Source organism: Quercus suber, unplaced genomic scaffold (assembly GCF_002906115.3).
Source record: "Quercus suber isolate HL8 unplaced genomic scaffold, Cork oak 2.0 scaffold_159, whole genome shotgun sequence".
Taxonomy (NCBI): domain Eukaryota; kingdom Viridiplantae; phylum Streptophyta; class Magnoliopsida; order Fagales; family Fagaceae; genus Quercus; species Quercus suber.
The window spans coordinates 1,065,669-1,078,497 of record NW_027069620.1 but is presented as its reverse complement, the minus strand read 5'-3'; the positions used below and the strand labels follow the sequence as shown (position 1 = coordinate 1,078,497).

Here is a 12,829-nt window from a genome sequence, read left to right as displayed (position 1 = left end):
AGATTTCAAATAACGTTGCTTAATGACAATTTTATAAATATTTTGAAAAATATAGAACTCATTTGATTAGACAACATATAAAACTTCTTTTTTTAATTCCAACTAGAGGCACACTTGTCAGCTTAAAAAAAAAAAGAAAAAGAAAAAAAGCACACACACACATATCAAATACATAGTTATGTTTTTTTACTCGGTGAAACATATTATTTGAAACATAGTACTAAACACATTTTTTGCTTTATAAATACTGTAAACACGTGTTTTCACAATACTTTTTAAATCACAATTTTCACATCATTTTAAACAACGATACTAAAAATCTTTAGCCAAACGGCTCTAACTTGTTATGAGCTTTTTTTTTTTTTTTTGGTTGACGAGTTATTTTGAGATTGAGCTCAACTTGTTTAGAAAATAAAATTAGATAAATTAATTCTAAATTATTAATACTTGATTAAATCTAGCTATATTCGTTTATAGCCCAACTTACTGCCTGATCAAGTCAGAGACTAACAACTAATGGTATAACTAAAAGTGCCGGCAAGTGAGCAAGTAAAAGGCAGTAAATTCTAAATTCTAAATGACATGTCTATTTCATTTTCATAATATTTTTATAATAAATTTTAAGTGACAAGTTGTTACTGGTTATTATTGTTAAAACAAAAAAGTAATCTTAATGTTAGGTTCAAATTTGAACTAATAACAACTAACTACTTATAATTTATTATAAAAATATTGTCCATGAAGTATTTCTCATTTCTCATTCTAAATAGTAACTCTTGAACCTAAAAATAAAAAAAATAAAAAAAAAAGGCCAAGACAATCCGAATGCCACTGCAGGCTAGGAGCTCTCCTGTGGAAGACACCTGGGCTGTAGCACATGATAGCTCTTGGGTCGGGCCCGTTTGTTTAACAAAAGGCCAAGGAAAAACAAATTCATGAAATAGCAAAGAATATGAAATACCTGGAATTCAATCAGCCATGAGTCCATGACATTGACAATTGCATTGAAAATGAGCACCCTTTTTTTTTGTTGGGATCAAAAGAAAAATGGGAAACGCCAGAGCATTGAAAAATGCTGCCTCAGCCATTGTTGGGTCAAAAGAAAAATGGGAAGCATCTTCATTGCCAAATTTGTTTTAAAATTTAAAATTGCTGCTTCAGCCACTGTTGAAAATGAAATTGCCGAGTTTTGACAGTGGTGGATATTACTTACTTATTTACACTAATTACTCGCATCAGCAAGTCTCACTTCAAAGTAAACTAAAAAAAAAAAAAAAAAAAAAAAAGCACACACACACATATCAAATACATAGTTATGTTTTTTTACTCGGTGAAACATATTATTTGAAACATAGTACTAAACACATTTTTTGCTTTATAAATACTGTAAACATGTGTTTTCACAATATTTTTTAAATCACAATTTTCACATCATTTTAAACAACGATACTAAAAATCTTTAGCCAAACGGCTCTAACTTGTTATGAGCCTTCTTTTTTTTATTTTTTGGTTGACGAGTTATTTTGAGATTGAGCTCAACTTGTTTAGAAAATAAAATTAGATAAATTAATTCTAAATTATTAATACTTGATTAAATCTAGCTATATTCGTTTATAGCCCAACTTACTGCCTGATCAAGTCAGAGACTAACAACTAATGGTATAACTAAAAGTGCCGGCAAGTGAGCAAGTAAAAGGCAGTAAATTCTAAATTCTAAATTCTAAATTCTAAATTCTAAAAGACATGTCTATTTCATTTTCATAATATTTTTATAATAAATTTTAAGTGACAAGTTGTTACTAGTTATTATTGTTAAAACAAAAAAGTAATCTTAATGTTAAGTTCAAATTTAAACTAATAACAACTAACCACTTATAATTTATTATAAAAATATTGTCCATGAAGTATTTCTCATTTCTCATTCTAAATAGTAACTCTTGAACCTAAAAATAAAAAAATAAAAAAAAGCCAAGACAATCCCAATGCCACTGCAGGCTAGTAGCTCTCCTGTGGAAGACACCTGGGCTGTAGCACATGATAGCTCTTGGGTCGGGCCCGTTTGTTTAACAAAAGGCCAAGGAAAAACAAATTCATGAAATAGCAAAGAATATGAAATACCTGGAATAACCACCTTAAAAAGAAAAAATATATAAGTCCTGGAATTCAATCAGCCATGAGTCCATGACATTGACAATTGCATTGAAAAAGAGCACCCTTTTTTTTTGTTGGGATCAAAAGAAAAATGGGAAACGCCAGAGTATTGAAAAATGCTGCCTCAGCCATTGTTGGGTCAAAAGAAAAATGGGAAGCATCTGCATTGCCAAATTTGTTTTAAAATTTAAAATTGCTGCTTCAGCCACTGTTGAAAATGAAATTGCCGAGTTTTGACAGTGGTGGATATTACTTACTTATTTACACTAATTACTCGCATCAGCAAGTCTCACTTCAAAGTAAACAACAAGACATCCTAGTCAACTAATGTGACAACCAACATCGAAAGATAACAGTACAAGGTCATTATTGTAAACAGCAACAGTTGTCAGTGATAACTCTGTAAATTCACTTATTGTAACCAAATATTCTGCCAAGTAACAGAAAAATGGTTCAACTCAATAGTCCATACCCAGGGGAAAAAAAAAAAAACCACCATTACAAAAACCAGAACCAGAAACAACCACCAAAATTAACCCACATTGTCCTATACAACAACCTCATCTAAGACTTATGAATAATTTTAAAATGAAATAGCTAAAAAAAAAAAAATGGCATAAGAAATTTCTAGGATTCTTACTAAATGAACAATGCTGCTAGGCATGCGCAGGGCCAGGTGTGACCGGCACCGGACTAGGCTGATTCATTGGCGGCGGAATTACCATTGTTGGCGGCGGAGGTGGACTTGGATTTGGGTTAGTTGGAGGTGGGCTTAGGATTGGGTTGGAGTTAGGCGGAGGTGGGCTTAGACTTGGGTTGGGGTTAGGTGGGCTGGGCTGGTTGGAGCTGGGATCAGGGCTTGGATTTGGATTTGGATTTGGATTAGGTGGGCCGAAACCAGGGTTGGGGAAGACCACCGGAGCCGGAGGAGAAGAAAAGGAAGAAGAAGATTGGCAGGAGTCACCGAAGCATTTGTGGGTCTTCTGAAGGCCATGGCGGAGAAGCCCAAATCCCAATACAAGTCCAAGAACCACCAGCACTGTCACTATGAAGATGAAGATCTTTGTAGCTTTACCCACATAACACATTTCTTCTTTTTCTTTCTTTCTGTTTCTGGGGTTTGCTTCAAGGATTTGAGCGTAGGAATTCTGAATCTGATAGGGTTTGTTTTGGTTCTGTAGATTTTAGCAAAGATGGGTTTGAGTTTGGGTTCTTTTTCGTCTTCTTTTCATGGTGGGTAAGAGAAAACGAAGAGAGAGAGAGAGAGAGAGAGAGAGCCTAGAAAGGCTAGAATAGTGTTTGGTTGGTTCACTGGTTGGCTGGTCACTTGCTTGGTTTGGTTTTTGTGATTTTAAGGATTGGGAAAGACTAAAGAGTTAACGTGGCACGTGAAGGCCAATTATGAGAGTGAAAGGCAAGCAAAATGGATTATATTTGCCAAAAGTTTTAGCTGTTGCTTTCTGCAACTACCTATATAGTAGTAGTATTAGACTTTCCTCAAACCAAAAAAAAAGAAAAACCTATATAGTATTAGTCTATTAGACTCTTCTCAAAAAAAAAAAATATATATATATATATATATATGTAGTATTAGACTATAGTTGCACTCTTTCTTGACTACCAGCTTACAAAATAGTGAAAATACCTCTTATTTAGGGAAAATAAATTTACGCCCTAAACTATCTTCACATTTATAACGTCCTCTTTTTTCTTTTCTATTTTTGTGGCTGAATTGACACTGAAGAGAATTGTATTGATGCGTCTCAGACTCTCAGCCATCTAAATTGGACATTAAAATTTTAAAATGAGACGGAGAGGGGCACACGTGAGCCGCATGTGTTACCCAAGTAACCCAACATTCTCATCATGTCATATTGTCATCCATTCGTAAAGACAAACTTATCCTTGCTAATAGCAACTAAAAACCATCATTTCGAGTCCTTCAACTTAGGGTCCGTTTGGTTCCTGTAAAATATTTTTCAAAAAATAGTTATTTACCAGAAATACTATTTTTCGGAAAAGGAAAATATTTTTAAGTGTTTGATTGTATTATGAAATTGTTGTAGAAAATAATTTTATGTGTTTGGTTCTATTCTGAAAATGTTATTTTCCTACAATTTTTCACATTTTCTCAGCTATTTTCTCAGCATCCAAACAAATTTTATTACAAAAAATTTCAAAATCACAGCCAATTCATCAACAAATTCCGGCAGCAAATTCCGGCAATCAAAAGCTACAACCACCAAAACATCACCACCACACCACCACAACAACAACAACAATCAGTTCATCAAAAAAAAAAAAAAAAAACTGAGAGATCGAGGAAGAGGGAGCGATGGGTCTGGGTCGACGACGATCAAAATCCGGCAATCAAAAGCAGAAACAAAACCAAAAAACAAAAATCAAATCCGATCAGAGGCGATGGGTTCTGGGTTCGAAGGAGATCGACGATCGACAGTACGACTCGCCGGTGCGAAGAGCGCTGGGTTCTGGGTTCGAAGGAGATAAACGATCGATGGTGCGACTCGCCAGTGCGACTCGTTGGGTCTAGATCGAAGGTGCGACTGGGTCTGCTCGTTGCAGTGAGGCGATGGGGACTGGGTTTGTGGGTTCGTGGTCGCCGGCGATGGGCTCTGGGCTTGGATCGGCGATTTGTGGGTTCGTGGTCGCCAGCGATGAGTGCTGGGCTTGGATCGGCGATGGGCGCTAGGCTCTCTCTTTCTTTCTCTCTCTCTCTCTCTCTCTCTTCGTGCTCTTTGTTTCTCAGTTTTCCGGAAAATAGAATTTGAAGTGCAAATAGAAAGCGAATTGATTTTCCCCTTTGACCACTGGTCAACTGAAATCAATTTCCGAAAAATTGATTTTCCGTGCGCAACCAAACACCCGTAATTACAGAAAAGCATTTCCAGAAATGATTTTCACCCAAAACAAACGCAACCTTAATATTGCAAAAATCAAGTTTATTTGTGATTGAGTGCCGTTTAAAATTATTTGGCAAGATAAGGAGAAAAGCAAATTTCGACAACGATGTTGCCGAAATTCTAAGAAAACATATGAGAGAGGAGAGAGAAATGATGTGGGTTTACTATAATTTTCCCTTTAAAATATATAGGAGTATTTTAGGAGTTTTAGTATAAAAAAAAATCATTAAATCTAACTTCATTCCTTTCAATTCCTCCCAATTTTTGGGAGGAATGAAATTTTCAGATCTTTAGAAAATAGAGATGAATGAGTGTTCCCTTCTACTCATTTCATACCCTTCCACTTAAATTCTTAAATAAGGGAATGAACTTTCCATTCATTCCAATAAAACTCCCAAACAACGGAATGAAAAAATACTAGGACTTTTTAGCACGAACCAAAAGTTGATTTTCAAAATATTTTTTGAAATCTAACATATAAATAAAAAATCTCTAAGAGTATTGAAACAAAATAAAATGATATAATTTTAAAAATATTTTTCTAAATGCAAATAAAATTAAAGAAGCAGGCTTATATATTGCTATTTCTAAATTTATAGATTACTAGCAAATAACATGTACAATGTACATAAGAGTTTAATAACATATGATTTTTCTCTCTTTATTTTTTGTGTTATATGAAATTTGATAATGATATTAGTTATTAATAGGCATTTATAATGATTATGTTTTTTTTTTTTTTTAATAATTCACTAGTATAATGAGGAAATAGGGATTTGAACTTTAGATATCTTCGATGGAACTATTAGAATGTGCCAATTTTTTTTTTAGAAACAATGTGCCAACCAATTGAGTTACAAGTCTCTTAGCTAGGATGGTTATGTTTAAATATAAAACAATTTATTCTACCATTTAAAAAAAAATGATATGACACAATTCTAAAAAATGTTTAAATATAGAATAAATTTCAAACTAAATTAAAATATATATTAGAATAATGATATATAAAATTTTCAAGCCTCACAAACTATAGTTAGTACAATATTATGAAGTTAACAAAAAGTTAAACACACATATCAATTAATAACACTTAATAAGGTGACAATATGCACCTTTGGAGTTTGGAACTTTGGAGACCTCACATAGTCACATTCACTACCTTATAGCCCAATATGACGTGTCAATAGCACTTCCTCGGTTAAAATCAATAATAGTAAAATAAAACTACATCATCAAACACAAACAAAAAGAACACCATAATTTAGCAAAAAAGAACACCATAATTTATTTGATTTGATGATATAGCTATTTACATCAGTGATGACATATGAAAATCTCACTATAAGATAGTGAGATTATATTCTCTAAAAAAACTAAAAAATTACTGTAGGGGCCTTTTTTGTGTTTGGGCTGGGCTGCCTCCTACGGTGATGAGCCCGAATGTTTTTCTGAATAGGGAAATTGAGACCGGCCCAACTGTAACTCACTTTGGGCTAGCTTGTGCACAAACTTTGCCTTGTCTGCCAGGAACACCCTAACGGCAAGCAGAGCTATTACAACAAGATTACGGCAGGCAGATATAATGACAATGAAAGGAAAACAGAGTGCAGTAGCTTTTGTTAATAATAAAAAAGCGAATATCACAGTAGTAATAATGGTAATAATAACAATGGATTTTATAAGAAAGAACAATTGATTGAACGATGATGGAAGTTAATCAAAAATAAACATCAAGCCAAAACCGAGTCTGCAGTGGCAAAAAATCAAAGAGGAAGAACGCTTCCTTTCAATGAAACTAACCTCCCAGGAGAATATCCTGCCGTGGGGATTAATGACTTTGAGGGAATCGGACCTAAGTGATAGATGCCTAAGGAAAATTCTTACTGTTAATTGTTCCTTAGAGAGTGGGATTTTGAGGGGGAGAGGAAAGAAAAGATCTATTGGTGCATGCCCATTATCCTCACTATTTGTTTTCTTATCTTTCCTTCTTTTCTTTTCCTTTTCTTTGAGTTTTTTCTTTCTATGTTTTCTCTTCCTCTGTTTTTCGGTCCCTTTTTCAGGGCACGGCAAGGGTCCTTTTATAAGGCCTGCTGTGATGGTTTTTTACCATTTCACCCCCTAACGGCCTTTGTCTGGTCTGGGCATGCTTGCCGACCACCGTCTGTACACTGCTTACCCTCGCCAGACAAAAATAGGTTGGTGTCGTTTCTGTCCGCCGTGGCACTGTCCTCTGTCATGGCTTAAATGCTCTCTCTCTCTCTTCCTATGGCATGCACCCAATGTTCCCTCCCCAACCTTACCTCTTTTGGGCAGTCTGTCATCCCAGCAGGACGTACCTCCCAAAAGGGTTTGGACAGGGAACGTAAAATAAATCTTTTCCCCCCTCCCCACCACCAAACTGCACCCCCCTTTACCTCTTTCCACTGACCCATGGCCCCACCATGACCCATATTGGCTGGGTACAGGCTGGTGGCACCTGGGCCTTGCGTATGCTCTCCTATTATGTACGTTCAAAAGCCCGCTTGCGGCCCATGTGTTTGTTGTGTTCTGGAGCTTTGCTTGCATTCGTCTGCCATACTTCTTCGTTCTTTCATGTGGGCCGTTCTGTACTTTCACTGCTTCCCTTTGGGATTGGGCTTTTCTTAATACTGGGTTTCACATCTCTCTTGGCCCATTTCTCGGTCTATATTCATGTCTTCTTTCATTACTTGGCATATCCTGCCATGATGATACGTTCCTGCTAGGCCTCTTTCAAGCCTGCCATTCCATTCTTTCCCCCAGTGACTTAAGAGAGCCTACTGGTGTTCTTACTCATGGGCTCCATTGTCCCTTTCTTTTTTCCCTTTGGGCCTGCGGCCCTTTTACTTTCCTTGGGCTTCCTTGGCCCATTTACTGACTTTGCTTTCCCATGAGCTTTTACGAACTTGATTGGGCTTCCCCGGCCCAATCTCCTCATACTCATCCTTGGGGTTCACGGACTTGCCATCAACCCCTACTTTCTTTATTTACATTGCCTTAGGCCTGCTACGGCCCATTCTCGCTTTTTCATACCATACATTGCCCATGGGTGTCATTTCTCTCTTTCTGGGCCCTTTGGGCCCATTTGCTTCCTCAAGACCCATTTATTCATGTTATGGGTCTGTGTTCTATTTTTCCTGCCGCTTGGGCCTAACAGTCTTATTCTATGCCTGCCACTCTTATTGCCTGCTTTGCTGGGTTGGGCTGGCTTTACAAAAATGACCCTCAACAATTACCACAAAGATTTACATCAGTGATGACATGTGAAAAACTCTCTCTCTCTCTCTCTCTCTCTCTCTCTCTCTCTCTCTCTCTCTCTCTCTCTCTCTCTCTCTCTCTCTCTCTCTCTCTCTCTCTCTCTCTCTCTCTCTCTCTCTCTCTCTCAAACATAGAGGCAGCAAGAATACCATTTTCCCCTTTTATATGGTGGCTTCCATATACTTGTGAAAATATATCTAGTTTTATGCATGTTGCACTGTTTAATAGGAATCACTAAACTATATGAATATTGAAATAATTTAATTAAGTTGAATGATAAAATTGAAAGTAAACGACGAATGCACATGTAAGCTTAAGTTTATTACATATATAAAATAATTATTTGATTATAAAATAATTTTAAAAATATAATGAAATTTCTGAAACTTTTGATGATTGAATTTTAATTTGATTGATATTTCATATTTTTATTTTTATTAAAAACTTTAGTAATAGAGTTTAATTAAAGTAAATTATTTTAATAATCTTCAGGTACATCTACTAAGTCACAGTATGAAATTATTTTGTACAACATATAACACTCACATTGAGTCACATGACGCAAACACATGTAGTGTGATATAACTTTTATTAATATAAAAAATAATGTTTGAGTGTTAAAGTAATAATAAAAAATAATAATGAACTTTCTTTTAAATTTTTAGAAACTCTTGCTAGTAGTAGTAATTTTACTAGAGTAGTATTTTTTTTAAAAGAAAAAAACTTATAAAATTTAGCAATTGAGAACAACTATTTTAATTACTTGAATGAACTTATAGTTCATCATATAAAAAAAAAAAAAAAATTAATTAGAAAAGGAGATGGCTTATAGTTTCACATGAAATGATTTAAAATATATATATATATATATCATTCTTATTATTTTACGATCCTCATATACTATCCTAGAGGTCTTATAGTCACGTGAAAGGATATTTTATTTGAGGTCTTTAGAATATTTTTCATTTCCTTGTTTGAGAGTTTTAATGGAGGAAATAGAAAGTTCATTCCTTCGTTTGAGAGTTTAAGTAAAAGGAAATGGAATTTGTAGGACTTAGGGTGAGTTTGGTTGAACTTTTTGTAAAAGTGAATAATGAAAAAGTGGAGTTTCAAAAAGCTGAGTGTTGAGAAAAACTGTTAAAAAATACTTTTTGAAAAAACTGAGTGTTTGGCTAGCACTTATAAAAGTGGCAGTTTGAGGGGTAAATTACCAAAAAGAACAATGTATATATAAGGGAGTTTATTTCATACTTAAATCAACTATTTCATATACTTACTAAATAATAATAATAATAAATATATATTATTGGTATTATTTTAATAATTTTTGGGCAATTTTTCTTTTTTAGTGTCATAATTATTTTTATTACCATTAATTACTTCTTATCAATATTAATTAAATCTAAATAATTTTCATCATCATGAAGCACAAAAAAAATGTAAAAAGATGATAAAATACACACCAATAATCCTAGTTTAAATTGTACTACATAAAAATGTAAAAAGATAATAAAATACATACTAATAACTCAAGTTTAAATTGTACTAGATGATATTATAAAAAATATATATATATATATATAAAAAAAAAAATAGACAACTACTAATTATTATTCCCCTGAATGGAATTAGCAATGAAATCACGAAGAACTACCATCGCAGGTTCTGTTAAAGATCCTGAGTTCTACTCATAACTACTACTTGCTTCACTATTAATGTTCTCTTCTAGAAATTGAATCTCATTCTGTCAGCTACTCTAGTTGCTGCAATATCCCTAAGCATTCTATCAAGTTGTCCTAGATTTTGTGACCTTTCTGTCAAAATTTGTAGCTTTGGGTATTTCCTACAAATGTAATTGTCATTTAACTCATATTACAATAATATTAAAAAAAAAAAAAAAAACTATCCCCAACTAACTACATATTAATAAAATACTCAACTCACCTTCAACTTTCGGTCCCACCAATCATCACTAGCATCAATCGTTCCCTTCACTGCATCCCAACCTAAATTTGTGTCATGACTTTTCAATTGTTCCCACACTCTCCAATCAAATTTTAATACATCCCACCTACTTTTTTATTGGTCCTTATTATAGTTTAGACCAGTCTCATCACAAAATTTGGTCACCAAAATGGTCCAACCTTTGGGACTAAAGGCAACACCTTTTGTTCTATTCTTGGCTTTAATCTGTTCCACACAAAGGTTACAAAAAGTAGTTGTCCAACTTGGATCTCCCCATAATGCTCTAGCCTTTTTTGCCTCGAATTTGGAAGTGGTGTTTTTATCCATCTATAGAGTTAAGCAACCATAAGAAATGCAAAAAATAGAATTCATAATATTCCAATCTAGTGAACTAGTTACAAACATGATCTAATGTTAGGAGTGTGTAGGTGTATATATGTGTGGGGTACTGATGGGGAGTGTATGTGTTGCTGCATGGTGAGGTGCTGCAGGGGTGCATCTGCTGCTAATGTGGGGTGTGTCTACTGCTGATGAGGCATGCGTGTGCAGCTGCCCCATCAACTGCACACGCATGCCTCATCAGCAGCAAACGCACCCCACATTAGCAGCCCACGCACACCCTGCAACAACACACGCACTCCCCATCAGCACCCCACACACATATACACCTATACACTCCTAACATTAAAATGTGACACACTAACATGTATTTGCATCCTCAATATAAAACATAGAGCGTATGTACAAGTCATACATCCCCAAAATGAAAAACTGCTCTATTGTATTTAAACATTAAAACAAAAATACCCAAATTCAATCTTAAACTTCCCTTATCATAGCAATGGCAATATTAGTAGGACAAAAAGCCCCTTTGTATTAGCAAATGAACCAAAGAGGAAGAAGTAATACATTAAGGAACATAAACTAAAGCATTTATCACTTATTACATCAACAGAGACCCCCACATCAATACTTAGCTTTGCCATCAACAATAATCCTCATATTTAAATTTATATGGTAAAAATCTTGTTAAGCCGATTTTTCTTCAATTCCATCAACAGATCAAATCGAACACTACATTCCTCATTACCTTTCAATCGTCAGTTCCAAAAACAAATCTCAACATTTTTAATTCAATCAAATAACTATTAATAAAAACCCCATGATCACCCTGACAACAACTACATATTTTCCTTTTTCTTCTCTGATTTTCAAACCCCAAACCCAAACTTTTGTCTTTTTTCTATTAGAATTATGAGCTACAAGTCTACAAACCATTCATAGCAAGATTCAAACCACTGTAAATTCCAATCAACAAAAACAAATAACTAAACAAGTAAAGGAACAATACCCATTAATCTATAACAATAACTCTCTTCTGGGTTGCCGAGAAAATATGTACCCACAAATTTTTTTCAGTACCCGGCAAAAGAACAAATAGATCTTTAGCAAGAACAAAGCATGCAAGATCTGAAATTTTTTTTTGATAGGTAAAAAAAAAAAAAATTCAGATCAGTGTTGGTACCTGGTGGTTTTTGGTAGCAGATCGGTGTTACTTGGTGTTTTGTTGATCAAAACTCTACCTTCAAAACATATTTCTCAGATCAAATTAGACAAATAAAATTAAAAAAAAAAAAAATTACAGAGGAAGGCCTGCTGAAGAAGACGAAGAAAGAAGAAGAAGATTTTCAACGGGTGATAGTTGAAAAGAGAGACTTACGCGCAAGGAGACACTAAGAGGGTAGAGCTGAGAGGAGATGAGAGGCGTGAGTGCTGGCTTGCGTAGAGCAGAGAGATGAGATGAATTTGCTGAGGCTGTGCGTGATTTGAAGAAGACACATTGCCCTTTATTGAAGGGCAATTTTGGTAATTGAAGTCAGCCCAACGGATATATATATATATATATATATATATAAACGCCCACACCAGCTTTTACAATTATGGACCGAAACAAGCCAATTTGAGAACGCGCGTTTCTTCGCAAATATAAAACGCAACTTTTGTCAAAAAGTTGCGTTTTATACTCACCAAACACTGAATTTGGGCTGGCTTTTTTAAAAAGCTAACTTTTGGGCTCAAAACGCCTAAACAAACGGGCACTTAGGAGGAAACAGTCATTCCTCTCTATTCCCTTAAAATCTCAAATTTTCATTCCCTCAAATTTGAGAGGAATTGAAAAGAATGAAATTAGATTTAATGAATTTTTTACTAAAACTCCCAAAATACCCATATATATTCAGCCATTTATTTTAAAATAGAGGTCCAATAGTAATATTGTAAAAAAAAAAATGATTCCATTCATTTCCTTCTATGTTACTCTCAAACAAAATTACTTATATTCCATTCATTTGTATTCCTTTCTATTCCTTTATCTTAAAACATCTAAACAAGATTGTTTGATTTCATTCCATTCCATTCTTTTCTATTCCTTTCCCTTACTTAAATAAATTCCATTCATTTACATTTGCTTAAATATATATGATTGATTTTTTGACAAGTGAATTGCACTTACCGTA

At 34.4% G+C, this 12,829-nt stretch overlaps 1 protein-coding gene and 1 long non-coding RNA gene across 2 annotated transcripts; both read right to left on the bottom strand.

Annotated features, from left to right (window-relative positions):
• Window positions 1-2,807: 2,807 nt before the first annotated feature.
• LOC112000140 (uncharacterized) lies at window positions 2,808-3,239 on the bottom strand. The gene has a single exon (XM_024032250.1). The coding sequence runs from the start codon at window positions 3,237-3,239 to the stop codon at window positions 2,808-2,810; it is 432 nt and encodes a 143-aa protein (XP_023888018.1).
• A 6,978-nt stretch (window positions 3,240-10,217) lies between these two features.
• Window positions 10,218-12,183, bottom strand: LOC136069266 (uncharacterized). Its single transcript, XR_010630499.1, has 3 exons — window positions 12,034-12,183; window positions 11,839-11,896; window positions 10,218-10,640 (listed from the first exon to the last, which is right to left on the bottom strand). It is a non-coding gene; the product is annotated as an uncharacterized LOC136069266 (long non-coding RNA).
• Between the last annotated feature and the right edge of the window lie 646 nt (window positions 12,184-12,829).

Coding starts and splice junctions, on each gene's coding strand:
- LOC112000140 (XM_024032250.1), bottom strand. CDS start 3,239: ATGTGTTATGTGGGTAAAGCTACAAAGATCTTCATCTTCATAGTGACA.